Source organism: Homalodisca vitripennis, unplaced genomic scaffold (genome assembly GCF_021130785.1).
Source record: "Homalodisca vitripennis isolate AUS2020 unplaced genomic scaffold, UT_GWSS_2.1 ScUCBcl_307;HRSCAF=2016, whole genome shotgun sequence".
NCBI classification, from domain to species: Eukaryota; Metazoa; Arthropoda; class Insecta; order Hemiptera; family Cicadellidae; genus Homalodisca; species Homalodisca vitripennis.
Window position 1 is genome coordinate 30512 of NW_025776426.1, and position 15029 is coordinate 45540.

Sequence of the window (15029 nt, forward strand, 5' to 3'; positions counted from 1 at the left end):
AAGATTATTCATTTTCCCTTGTTATTTCAGTTCTATTTGATATTGCGCAACTTCTTTGGACATATCGATGCCGCTTTCCTGATTGGTTGGATTTCTCTGACAGCTACATGACATCAGAGTATAATTTACTGATTGAAGTTTACTTTTGACGATGGAAGGATTGTGAAGGAAACAGGATTTTTCCGGACATTTGCCATTGTTCAGTGACTTGTTTATTTTAATCTAGTATGTATTAGGTTAGTTATTTACCTGAAGAAGAGATCAGATTGCAGATCTCGAAACTTAGTGTTACTCGATTTTTTGTTTCACTGAACGATGGCAAATGTCTAGAAAAATACTGTCTCCTTCCCAATTTACTGAGCTGTAATCACCAAATCTAAGCAGGTGGGACAGAAAGCGAATCTGGAGGAGGTGTTGCTCTATACCTAAGGGAAGGTATCTTATATAAGCAGCATTTTCTGTATGAAGATGTGGACCCTGGTATAGAATATGTTTGCTTTGTTCTGAGTTTAAATGACTTGGTTCGTACGTTGCATATAGGCCACCCTTTATTAGGTACACCCGCCTCGAGTTTGTGATTGAAGCAAACTCTGTGGAATACTTACATAGGACACGAACATTAATTTGTTAAGTTTCGAACAAGATTCAAAATATTTACGCCAACTCTTGAAGAAATTGAATGCTTTGCAAATTGTAAATGAACTAACAAGAGTGAAAGCAACCTCAGCCACTTTGATAGACCACAGTATAGTGGAGAAGTTGGTTAAAATCAATAGGACCGACATCATAGAAGCCCCGATAATAACAAACCACAGAGGAGTTAAAATGATTGACCATAAGCTAATATTTTGATATTATATTACACGTGAAAAATAAATCTAAGCTAATGTGTTATAGAGATTTTTCCAATTTTGAGGCAAACTGCTTCGTCACTCAACTTTCAGAAATAAACTGGGATGATGCCAAATACATACAATATTTTGATGATATTGAGAGATTTATTACTTCTAGGATAAGGAATGTAGTCTATATGATGAATATGCTCCTACGTACTGTTTGTAAAAAGATACCGGTAACTCAAAAGAAAAGCTCCCTGAAGGATGCCAGAGGTTGCAAAAATAACAAAACTGAAAAATAAATCAAGAAACAACTACTGAAAATCGAGGGAAAATAAAGACTGGGAGGAATAAAAAGTGGGCCGAAATCAATTTAACCCTTTTACTGCCGGCCATTTTTTTATCGTACCAGTCAAAATTGCCAAGGGGGAAAATCGCTGTTGCGCATTCATTTACAAAAAATGCTGTATATTTTTTATTTTTCATTAGATTTGCATGAATTTTTACTTTATTTACTCGTATTTAAATGCTGTTTTTTAAATAATAAAAAGAAATTTTAATTTGAAACAAACTCATATTTAATTTTAAAAATTATGTAAATAAAAAATAAATAAAAAAATAAAAATTGTGTTTGGCATCTGATAATTTATTTTTAAAATTATACTAAAATTTTGAGCATGATATCATTATAAACTAGAGCAATTGCTTAGAACATATACCAAATTTGAAGGTGCTACCTTGAAACATAGCTGCACTATGAGGATTTTCCCAAAACTGGTAGGCCTCCTCTAGGCCTACCAGTGGAAGTTGAAGGTAAACTTATCTGTGCCACATCCCCCTCACTATCTAATAACTCCTCATTATCTGATGGTAAGATAGTCAGGATCGTCATCAGTGTCATCCACATCACTTTGATTGTCATCAATAGCCCTAACACTAATATCAGAATCGTTCTCGGCATCTGAATCTGACAAATTCTGAAGGAAATCGTCACTCAGTTCGTCTTGCACTTGTACACCACCATCGATTAGACTGTTAATTATTGTTCCCTCACTCACAGGAGAGTTAGATGTAACTCTTTTACTCATTTTATCCTTGATCAACAAAAGTAACACTTCAAAAAACTTTCGATAACATTGTAAACAACAACAATGAACGAAAATTTCAGTAATCTAACCCGATCATCTGGTTTTGACAGCTGTCTAGGTAGTTCGTCAATTCTAGTCAAAGACGACGAAAATAGAAATCCAAAGTTCTTCAAATGGCTTCTTTCATTATCCTTTCCTCCTAAACAACCAAAATACCGAATATTTCGGCATTTGAACATAACAGTAGCCAGTAACAATAAAAAAAACAGACGTCCGACATATCGGACGTTGGCGTTTTCGGCAAAAAATGCCGACGTCCGATATGTCGGACGTCGGCAGTAAAAGGGTTAATAATACCATAAAACGAGCAAAAAAAAAGGATATTGTTATAAAAATTTGGTATCATCTGAAGACCCTAGAAGTGTTACATAATAGGTAAAAATCAGGATGAAGTCAGTTAATGTTGACACAGAAAAGTTCACATATATTATGTAAATAAGTAATTGTTTGAAATGGATTTTAATGATACTGATTCATATACTGCTGGGTTCTTTTGATTAAATAAAAAAAGGAAAATTAAATGATAAATGTTTTTTCTCCTATTTCAAAGGTGTTGCCACAGTCTGCACTAAAGGCCAGAGACACTTATGTTAAGCTTATATGAACTTTTATTCTTAGAAGGTTATTGAACGTCTTTTATTTTGTGTAAAATTTTCCTGATTTCAGCATTATTGTTATTTTGCATATTCAAAGACAGCCGGCATAACAGCTGATGAGATAACAATATGAGGTTGACTTACAATCAAAATAAGACCACGTGACACCCGTAGAACAATGAAATGTTATTTCACACGAGAAAAGTAGTCCCACTATTAATGTTCTATAACTTTTTTATTTGTCACTGTCACCCATTTAAACCTTATATTATTTTGTTCAGGAGAACAATAGCAATATGTTAATAAAGCAAAACTCGTCTTCTGTCACTGCAGCCATTAAGTTCACAATTACTAATTATCCTTACATGCAGTTGGTAGCCCTAACCTGACCTCTCAAATTCCTTGTATTCTTCTTGAATACAATCATCATCCAGTAAATATTAAGATCAGCGACTACCGCTCCGATCGCCGTAATTTTTTTGCATACTAACACAGGTTAACGTAATTTCACAGAAAAAAATAGTCCTGATTGTCGCTAACATATAAAAACACGTTTTTCGGCAGTAAAATGTTGGCAATACAAAACACATAAATAACAAGATTTTCGACTATCAAATTAAAAAAAATGGCCAACCATGGTCGTTTTGATGAGTTGACAGTAGTCACGTGACAAACAGGAAAGTTTCTGATTGGCCGGGCGGATCACATGACCTATAGGACGACTTCGATTGACCGCCAGACGTCAACAAACAAACTCACATGGATAAGGAATAATTAGTGAAGTTGTTGACATGGCGTGCGATGGTTCTTGTCACACGCTATTCATCGAAGCATGTTTGTTTGATGAAAAGCGTGTTATTAACGTATTTTGTCCGCACAACGTGCTTCCAACGAAGACAAATTTTGTGAAGTGCGGGAACTCTGTGAACTTGACAGATGACTTAAAGTTCAGGTGTGGAAAGACTGTTGCTTTGCAGAAGAAAGCCCGGAAAAAGTGTGGCTGGCATGTTTCGGCAAAGGTCGGCACGTTCCTGGAGCGAAGTAAAGTCAATATTAACACATTGTGGCGTTTTATTGCAACATATCTTTTCACATCACCTCCGAGGCACTCATTTGTTAAAACTCATCTTCATCTCACAGACCCGACAATAGTGGACTACTACTCATTCATCCGGGAAGTCTACATTGACCACTTGAAAAGAAACAGAACAGACCCGGCGCCGTAGTTTAAATTGATGAAGCCAAATTTGGCAAAAGAAGGTACAACAGAGGACGGATAGTAAAAGGACAGTGGGTGTTGGGGGGAATAGATCGGGAGACCAATCACACCTTCCTTATCCCAGTTAAAGACTGTACGGCGAAGACTCTGATACGGTGAATTAAAACTTGGGTTTTGCCAGGATCCACAATAATAACTGATTGCTGGAAGGCCTACAACACCCTTTCACAGTATCAGTTTAATCACCTGACTGTGAATCACTCAAAGGACTTTGTTGACCCCTTAACATCCACCTGTACCAACACAATTGAACGGAAGTGGCGTGACGTCCGGTCAGAAGTCCCCAAATACGGTCACAAGAGCAAGCACTTCGTCGGTTAACTCGCGGAGTACTTGTTTAAAACCAAATACATCCCAGAAGAAAGGATTCACGCTTTCCTCGAGGCAGTGGCTGCATTGTACCCCCCCCCCCAAAATACCATTAAGGTAAGTAAACAATTTTTTTCAATTTTAATTGTTTTTATTAAAATTTTGTTTAATTTGTATTTTTTTTTTCAATTTTTTTTGGGGGGGGTAAACGGCCCTGGCGACAATCGGGAATATATTTTTGGGAAATTACGTTAACCTGTGTTGGTATGCAAAAAATTACTGCGATCGGAGCGGTAGTCGCTAAACTTAATATTTACCTCATGAATCATCAATTATTGTGCAATTAAAGATCACCACAACTCAGTGAAAATTAAAATGTACATTTGAAGAAATAGATAGAAGTGGTTTTTTTATTTTTAAAACTAACGTGGATAATATAAACGTTATGCCCTTTTACGAGGTAAATACATTTTTGTCCTTTCCAAAACGGTACTTTGGGATTATACCGACCACACCCAGACATGAATCGTTATTTGACATTTTGCTTCTACTGATTACTAGATTAGCGTAGAACAATATTTCGTCAATATAAAACAGGAATTGTCTTATCGCAAACCCCTCCCCACCCTCAGACAGAGGTCAAAGTCGAGCGGTCTAGTAGATAACAGCCATTCTTTTATAACAGACACCTCAGTGTTAAAAAATGAAATAAATTTAAAGTTAGTTTTTAAGACATATTTATGTTGTAAAATACTTTAATTTACCAAATCCAAAGAAAATAGTTTAATAGAAGATGTATATTTATTTTTATTCTAGGTTAAAGTTGCCTGTTGATGAGACAGTCTACTAATAACAATAATCTAGTTATTAAAAACAGCTGATTTTACCTCTGTGTATAAGTGTTTCTCAGATTTGAGGTTAGAGAGAGGAAGCTTGGACATTTTACATCAACTTGAGCTGAATTTAAATAAACTTGGTAAGTAAACAAGTCCTTAATTCCAAATAATTCTGACGTATGTCACAGTGTCACATACGTAACAAGAAACATGAAAAAGTTTAAACTACATCTCATCTAGAATGTTGACATAGATAACATTTTGTAAAAGTAAGGTTAAGTTAATGATTGTTAATATGATATTTTTTATTTTATTTTAAATATTATTCTTTTGCAAGTAAACTGTGTTACGTATGTGACACATCAAAATGTTACGTATGTGACACATTAAGTTATGATACAAAAAACTGTTAATTTGAAGAAGAATTGACTTAGGAAGTTAGTTAACCTAGCCTATCTACCCAATTAATCTATTTATTTGTTTATTTTAAAGCCTCCCAGACTGATTTATGTACAAAAAATAAAAGGTTTCACACCTGAAATACATAAATTAAACTTAAGTATTTAATCTTGTGATTGGATACTGGTTTCAAAATTAACATGAGTTCATTCTTCAATCCTCAAAAAATATCTAGGCCTCTTGCAACATGTTTTTACTATGTGGATGAATATACTTATAGAAAGAATTGAACAAGAACTTGGGTTAAATTCAAAACCGGTATTCAATCACAAGATTACACTATACTGATCTATAATGTATGTAACCTTTTAATTTGATAAGCTACTTATCAAAGAATTAATTTGTAAGTGTTTTATTTCTTGTTCCAGATAATGCCTCCAACTACGTCAAAAGAAAGGATTGCTAAATGGAGGGAAAAGAAAAAAAATGATGCAAATAAATGGAAAGAACACCTTGAAAAGGAGAAAATGAGACAAAAGGTTATCAGGGAGCAGCAGTCTAAAGTATTACAAACAAATAAGGACCTATTGGCAAAAAAAAGACTTAAAGATAGAGAAAGGCAAAAACTATGCAGACTTAGAAAGAAAACTACTAGTGAAAATCAAGATTCAGAGCTTGGCATCTATAAGAGCCCTCGCACATTAGGCAAAGCTATTAGAAAAGTAAAAAATGCTTTGCCAAACAGTCCTTCTAAGAAAAAGGCAGTATTTAAACATCTTGCAACTGAGCACTTTGGGCCTGAAATTATATTGAATTTATCAAAAAAAAGGAAAAAGGGTCCAAGGGAGCTTTTACCAGAGCAAAAGGAAATTGTTACAGACTTCTACAATAATGATGAGATAAGTCGTCAAGCACCAGGAAAGAGAGACGTAAAATCAGTAAAAGATCTAGAGACTGGAAAGCGTAACTTGGAACAAATTCGGCATATGGTAATGGGTATTGATGAAGCTTACGAGGAGTACAAGCGGCTCTATCCAGATAACCATGTTTCAAAATCCAAGTTTTATAGTCTACGCCCAAAGAATGTTTTACCTGTCAGTGAAATGCCACATACTGTTTGTGTATGCATGAAACATGCTAATTTTAACTTTTTAATTGAGTCAATTTCAAAAGAGGATGTAATCTTCCCAAAAACACATTCAATGTTGTTAGAAGCAGTTTGTTGTGATCTGACAAATGAAAAATGTATGATCAATGAATGTGATCAGTGTACTTATGACTTGAAGTCTTTGTTAAGTAGAGAAGTTAATTTGAAAAAAATGATTAAGTGGAAAGAGTGGAAAATGACTAATAATAGGCCTGAACTTTTGGAAAATTGCACTACACTACGCAAAGCAATTCTTGAACTAAAGTCTCAGCTACCAGGATTCAAGACTCACACTTTTGTTAAGAAAAGCCAAGCAGAATATTTTGACAGCTGCAAAAAATCTCTGGTAAATAAAAAAAATGAAGCAGTTATGCAAATAGACTTTGCGGAAAACTACTCTTTAGTACAACAGGATGAAATCCAAAGTGCTCACTGGAGCCACTCGCAAGTAACTATTTTTACTTGTTGTGTTTGGCATAATGATAAAGTTTATAGTTTTGCTTGTGTTAGTGATGATTTGAAGCATTGTAAGAACTCTGTTTGGACATTTATAAAGGTTCTTGTAAAAGAAATTAATCAAATAGCTCCAGAAGTAAAATATTTACATATATTTTCTGATAACTGTGCCGGCCAATTTAAAAGCCGGTACACTATGTCAAATATTTGTTTTGCAGAGGAAGACTTTGGTATTGCAATGAACTGGAATTTTTTTGCTTCCAGCCATGGGAAGGGGGCTGTAGATGGTATCGGAGGGATGGTAAAGAGGATTGTATGGAGAGCAGTAAAGGGTCGGAAAGCTTTTGTTAATACCCCAGAAGATTTCTACAGAGTGGCATTGGAAAAATGCAAAGAAATTCGGCTATTGTTTGTTTCAAAGGAAGAAATAGATCATAATAGAAAACATCTTGAGGAGAGATGGGGTAAAATTCATCAAATAACTGGTATTCAAGCAATGCACCACTTTCAAGCATATAGTGATCACGAGATACTGATTAGCAGGACATCAAAATCACTCATGCTTAAAGTTGACATTAAGAATGAAGAATATGACGCTACAAAACTGTCAACCCGACGACGGCTACACTATGAAGATGTTTACAGTGATGAATCTGATGATGACAAGTATGAGAGTACTGGAAAAAATGATGCACAGATGGAGACAGATGAAGAGCCATTATCAAACACTGATAGAAATGTCCAACACCAAAATCCTGGTGACTTTGTATTAGTGAAATTATTAAGTAATAAAATGAAAGAATTTCGCTACGTAGCAGTTTGCCAGAGCAAAGTAAATGAAGATATTGTAGTCACTTTCTTGAGAAAGTATGGGGAGGATACTACACTGTTTAAAATTGATGAAAATGATGAAAGGCTCGTGGCTACTAAAGACATTATTCGGGTGTTGGAACAACCTAAAATTAAAACTGTTGGAGTTCGTGTACTTTATCAGTTTCCAAAAACTGTACAAGTTAAAGAGGTGTGACTATGTTCTGTTAGTTTTACTTAGAACAAAAGTGTACCCAACTTATTTAAAAATTAATATTGTAGAAATAGTTATAAGGAACCTTAATATACAGTATGTGTGAATTTAGTACCTAAGTTTTATTGTAACGTTTTCTATGTGAATTGATAACAGTTACCTATTTTGTTGGTTCAGTTCAGTTGTAAGGATATCACTTTTAGATAGAATAAGTTGTTATTTTTATCATAAATAGTGTTCTTGGTACTCTAGTTATACTTGTCACATACGTAACAAACAACCTGTCACATACGTAACAACAAATCACAATTTTTAACAAGTATTCAAAACATGCTGGTACATTGATTAATTAAGAGTTGTACGTAAATATTAATAAGGAATGCAATTAATTTTATTTTAAATTTTATTGAAGAAAAAATTAACAGAATTTTACCATTATGTACCTAACACTCTAAGGATGAGTGCCTTTCATGTCACAAACGTAACAGCCATAAAAACATGTATTGCTTGGAAAATAATAAAAATTCTTGTGCCCAATTTTGTATACTTTTTAATTAAATCACCTTCTATACACTGAACTGTAATAAATGTATTTATATAATTTTACTTTATTTATATTTCACCATAAATGTGTCTAAGTGTCACATACGTAACAAAAGAATGGCTGATAACGTGATTGCAGAGTCTCGCCGCCCGTTCAGCTGGTGCGTTGCTTTGTTGTACTTCCGTGTTTTACTTCTACATTTCTCCAAACACAAAAATTCAACAAAAACAAACATTACAAAACTAAAACTAAACTCTTTATTGAAAAAACACTCAAAACTTGTTTTTATTCTTGATCACACTCCGCCACCCAAAATGCGAGTGCCTCCGGCCATCAGTGCGGGCTTCGGCAGCACCTTTGGTGCTGCCCCGCGCTGATGTCGACGAAAGAAAAACATCCCTCGAGATAGTACCTATCAGTAAAATATCAAATTCTAGAGGGGCTGATCAGAAATATAAATTGAATTGTAATGGAAAATGCAATTATGTACCGTGCAAATCATGTGATGCCGCGCCCTGCCCTAATCGGGATTATCGAGAAAGATAAGATAACAGCGACAACAATACCGGGAAATGCTTGTAATTATGTAATTAAACAGTTGTGTTTTCGTTCTATCATGTTTGTTTCTATAAATTTATATTTTTGTGTTCTTCATAAGTTACTGGTGTGGTCGGTATAATCCCAAAGTACCTCCAAAACTTTATTATTTCGTGTATTAAAATATCGTAATGTGGCTGCTAAAGAAAACACCCAAGTTTTACAAGCACCCATTCTATTATTGCATTTTTTACTTGAAATTTGGCCATGTCACTATACACAGTAGTTCTAGACCTACAATGTTTTACAAATCTGTGGACAAATAGGCTACTGCCACTTTATGTACCTATTTGTTACATGAGGTCAGCTACTTGGACTTCCAAACAAGTTTTTTACATAATACTCAAGTCCATGTAATAATTTCATTTTTTAATTAACTTGATAAATGTAAGCCCATAGGAATTACACTTTTTACAGGCTTAGGTAACTTGTATGGCCCACAGACTAGTTTATTACATTAGTAACAAGAGAACAGATATAACCCTTACCTCAATAACTGTTGAGTCCTCTAACTCCTTTCCTGCAAAAATTATTTTCACTTCTTCTGGTGAAAGGCCTAACTTAGGAGCTATTACTTGCTTCACATTCTTTATGTCCCACTTTGGATCTAATGAGACTGATAACGTATTACCATTGCTAGACTTGATGTATATGTTGAGCGAATTAGAAAGTGTCTTTCTACTAAATGAAAATACATGAAACATCGCTTGCAATAACTGTAGGAGAAATTCTAGAATCATCCTACGATACGAACGGTATTTCTTATTTCCTACCCTGGCCTAAATTTACTATTCTAGTTCAAATTGGTACTAAAATACCAAAATAACCCAACCATTCTAACCTAGTTTTAAAGAGTTGCTCGTGGTCACTGATCAGTTCAGTGTTCAGTACCATAGAGCCAGTACGAATATAGATCAAACAAAAACATTCACCTTTTTCTTTTGCTTCTGGGTTTCGTATTTATCCATGAAACCACAGGTATTTTGGCATCAAAATTAATTTATTTCAGTCAATTGTTATTTTTTTCCATAAATAATTTGGGTAATTCTAAGCAATATATGGGTCAACCTCGATTTTTGTCATATTACAATATAATGTTCCAATAGTCAATTAGAAAAGGAAATGACTACAATTTCTTGCCGGAAAGCAGTTATAGGGAGCAGGCAACCGCCAGACGGACACATATTGCTTAGAGTTACCTATTAGTGATCAGGGGCGCTGACGTGATCTGGGCTTCAAATTTGGAACTACTCGAGTTAATTTTTTTTCTAAAAGAGCAAGCAGCGCGAAGCGGTGCGCAGCGGGCAGGCATCGTGCGTGATCCTTTTTTTTATTAAAAATTTCTGATAAATTGTTATTACATATTACAATATAATGTAGGTAATGTATGTAAAACAATTTTAAACACATAATTACATGCTGGAAAGCAAAGTAAACCAATATAATCCGCCCAATACAAAATGTCATTCCTTTGGCCTGAATCAATTCAGTATAGACGAAGATCACGCACGATGCTTGCCCGCTGCGCAGCGCTTAGCGCTGCTTGCTCTTTAAAAAAAAAAATTAACTCGAGTAGTTCCAAATTTGAAGCCCAGATCACGTCAGTGCACCTGATCACTAATAGGTAATTCTCGCGGTTGCCTGCTCCCTATAACTGCTTTCCAGCAAGAAATTCTAGTCATTTCCTTTTCTAATTGACTATTAGAACATTATATTGTAATATGAGTTGCCTGCTCCCTATAACTGCTTTCCGGCAAGAAATTCTAGTCATTTCTTTTTCTAATTGACTATTGGAACATTATATTGTAATATGAGAAAAATCGAGGTTGACCCATATATTGCTTAGAATTACCATAATTTGTACACAAGTATTTTATTTCCAGATATTAAAATTTATTTATTATGTATTTGTAATCTTTAATCTTTATTATTGAGTCCGATAGAAATTTCAAGAAGAGTTCATCAAATATCATAATGATCTCTTTGAAGAAGGGTTGGTAAATGTGATGAAGTAGAAAAATGTTTTTGAACAACGTTTTCTCAATTTCTCAGACACATTTTTACGTTCTTTAATACAACTAATATAATTATTGAATATATGATCAATCGATTCCTCAACACCACTTTTTCCTTCTACATTTTTTTACCTACAGATTATCTAATAATTTCGTCTGATGTAAACGTTATGCGTTGCTAAAGTGTCCAAACCTCAAACTGCACATAATAATGATAAACTATATATTAAAGTATTCAATTCTATCCACGACCTCTTGACTAAATTCGGTAGCACTTGTTTTGTTGGCCTTTATTAGAACTTTAGAAATCTCTGTGAGTTTTTAACAAACAATTTCTTCATTATTTCTCTATATACGAGTGCGTCTAATTTTTGTAATGATGTATAGTCTGGCTGAAACTCCATATCATCACTAGCTTGTTTAGCAATTTTATCAGCAATTTCATTTTCTTTGACACCTATGTGGCTGGGCGGCTAGTGTAACATTATGGTCCTTACTCTGGTAATTAATTTATTGATTATTAAAAAGGAAGCCATTCTTTACGTTTTCGTTTCCAGGTTGCACACATTGTCTGCAGAACTATTTGAGAATCAGAGAATATAGTTAGAACGGCAGTTATGTTTTCCAACTGGTCTGAGTATTTTAGAGCTTAATTTATCTAAGATTAATGTATAATTCTACAGTGGCAATATATGTTTATTGGTGATATTTCATGCCAACATTTATGTTATAGTTCTTTTTATACACGCTTGAACAATTTAAATTTGAAATACTTGAATGCCTGTCCAATCTACTAAAATAGGATTTTTTTATTTGAATAATGAGGGTTATCCCTAAAATATACCCCTGTATATTCTTGGGTATTATTGAAACTTTATATACGGTAATCAAAGGTGCTTTTTTGTTTCAACAAGTATGGATTGTGATTTACTAGCATATTTAATTCAAGCACGTTTACATAAGCCGGGTGATCAGAGTCTGTGACAATTTTGATAGCTGATTTTTTCAATAAGATAAATCAAGAAATGCAGTGATTAAAGTTTTATTCCTACTTTTATCTACGTTAACTATGTTTCGCCGGAGACTCTTATAGAAGAGATGTTGTCCAGTCCCGAATCGTGGAACGCTGTCGCTGCGTTCTGCAAGAGGGTGCTAAGGCAAAAAAAGAAGAGAGCAGCTATAAAGCACCAGAATAGCTCATGCTGGTGGATTTTAGAATGAAGTAATGCCCATTGGGCGAACGATGGCACCCTCTTGAAGTAGTTGCAGAGATGCGTTCCCGAGAGGGTTTCCAATGCCTGGACTGGTATGGGTGAGAGTCCCACACACCAGGGCGAACACCTGTCCCTGACGATGCATAATGCATTTTCCTATTGTAGGAAAAAAAAAAAAAAAAACTCATGGAAGAAAGTAAATCAATGGTTTAGACAAACTCTGCCTTTCCAAAAACCACATTTAGACGGTGGAATCAAATTAGAATATTCCACAAACCAATCTAATCTGTTTTTGACAAGACTGTTCAAAATCTTAGCTGGACAGGAAATTAACTGATGGGCCCTATATTCCTCGGGTGAATTTTTATCACTATTTGGTTTTAACAAGGGTAAAATTACACTTTTTCCAAAACCTGGGCAACTCAGCATCTTCCGATTCCCAAATACTGTTACATAGTTTTATGAATAGCATCTTACCTTTCTCAGGCGATTGTTTTATCATACAGTATGATATACCATCTGCACCTGCGATGTGCCTTGCTCATATAGTCCGACCGCGAGGAGAAAGATGAGGGGTCCAGAGAGGTATTTCAATGAATCGAGTTCGGGCGTCTTCCTCTCCCTGTACCCCTTTCTCCATCCCACCCTCCTCGCACTTTCTTTAGTAACTTGCTAAAAACATTGAGTTTTTAAGAGTGTTCATTTTGCAACAGGTTCGTTCGTTGAAATAATTGTGCTCACATCATTTTATTGACGACTTATACAATGGATACTACGAGTAGTTGCAAAAGGGAAAAACAATTCATACTTAAGCACGTAATGCTATTGCCAGTATTATTGCTAAATGTGACAAGGAATATAAAAAAAAAACAAACAATAAATTAGTGTTTCTTTAAAGAAATCTACTAAAATGGCTGCTTTAAACACATCTGAATCTCTAAGCAGTATTTATAAAATTATAAGTGAGTGAAAAAAGTCCAGTAATTCGTCCTTGTCAACCCCAGGAAAGAAAAGAAAACACGCGGCTCACTCCATTCTTAAGGATTCTGCTCCCTACAGTGAAGGACAAATCGATTTCCCTTGAGAAAAAAAACTCTGCGTAAAATTCTACACAAAATTGGTTTAAAGCATAAGAAATGTGGTGATAGATCCAAAATACTCATTGAACGTCCAGATATTTTTAATTGGAGGGTTAAGTATCTGCAAGGTATTAAAAAGCATAGAAGTGAAAACAGGAAAATATTTTATAAGGACGAAAGTTGGGTAGACTCTAATCTAACTTTTCAGAAATGTTGGCAAAGTGAAGATGTAGCTGGTGTCCTGACTACCAACAGAGAAGATAACAGACATCATCGTACATGTTGATACAATTATGAACCATCGTCTACGGTTCAGACAGTATCACACTCAGCTGAGCACAGTGCTCAGTGGCCAGTGTAAGATACAAGGATCCAGAAGGCTATTTATTTCCCATGGCAGACACCCGTTTGTAATACAGATATTTACATGAAATAAGTTATACTTTAATGAACAATTAGTAGGAACATTGAAGATCAAAATATGTCATAAAATGCCATTATAAAATATGCCATGATCAATATAGATTGCCACGCCTAAATCAACACGCTACACCGGTATTTTATATATTACAGAAAATAATTAATAAGTCTTAATATGAATTAATGAAAGTTTCATAAATTTTCTTTATTTCAATTTAGCAAAAAACATTTGGAGTCGTCAAGAGAAACAGGTACATAGATATGATTACATGATGTTAACTGAGATAATTTTTCTCTCTCTCTCAACAGAAAAAATAGATGTCGTCAGGTCAAATTTAAAGTAATGGGTATTATACATCAATATGTGAACATTTTTAATTACTGTTCGAATACAGCCACTAGCTTCTGTGGACGGATCTATATGGCCTGTAAGGGGAAGACCTGAAAACTTCACATTTTGTTAGTAACCTTTGCTGGAATGTACTCTGGAAGTGCTCTTAGAATTTATATCGGAGAAGGAAATTAAAATTTATTGTAAGGCTGTCTGGCTATATTTTTTATTAACTACCAAAACGCAAAATATGAAAAAGTAACAAATCAATCTATTTTCAAGCATAAAATGGCAGTAATAATTACTGCAAAGTTAAATCACAGGGTAGTGTAAAGATTATTTTAGAAGGTGCATGTCTATGTGTCTGGAGTGATCCTGTAATGTCACACAAAGTGCAATTTGGTTCTAGGCTGGGACCTACATCTGCATGGGACATGTTTCAGGCCAAAACCATGAATTGATTGTATATTAGCACTTACCAAAACAAGTCAGCGTAGGTCTAATCAATATGCTCCCTGATAGTATAAAAAAATGCAAAAACCAATTTCAATTTAATACTTACTTCAAAAAGCTTTTGGTATTAAAACTGTTTGCTTCTGTAAAAGAGATCATCATAAGCCGCTGGGATATTAAAAGATTAAAACTAAGTTAAAAAAAGTTTGAATGAGTGTACAAAATAAAGTTAATATTACTCTCTGTGAATATGTAGAGTATTGCTGTTTGAATACTCATGTGTTGACATTCATGTATGTAATATATTGTTACAATACAATAAAAATATGATTATTTTCTTAAAACA

General features: G+C 34.4%; 1 protein-coding gene across 2 annotated transcripts in view; it reads right to left on the bottom strand.

Moving 5' to 3' along the window:
- Window positions 1–10052, bottom strand: part of LOC124370560 (E3 ubiquitin-protein ligase parkin-like) — a 28063-nt gene extending 18011 nt beyond the window's left edge. For both annotated transcript variants that reach the window (XM_046828846.1, XM_046828848.1), the window contains exon 1: window positions 9660–10052. In XM_046828846.1, coding sequence (XP_046684802.1) covers window positions 9660–9911 — 252 coding nt within the window. In that variant the 5' untranslated portion in view covers window positions 9912–10052. The remainder of the gene's footprint in view (window positions 1–9659) is intronic.
- Window positions 10053–15029: the final 4977 nt, after the last annotated feature.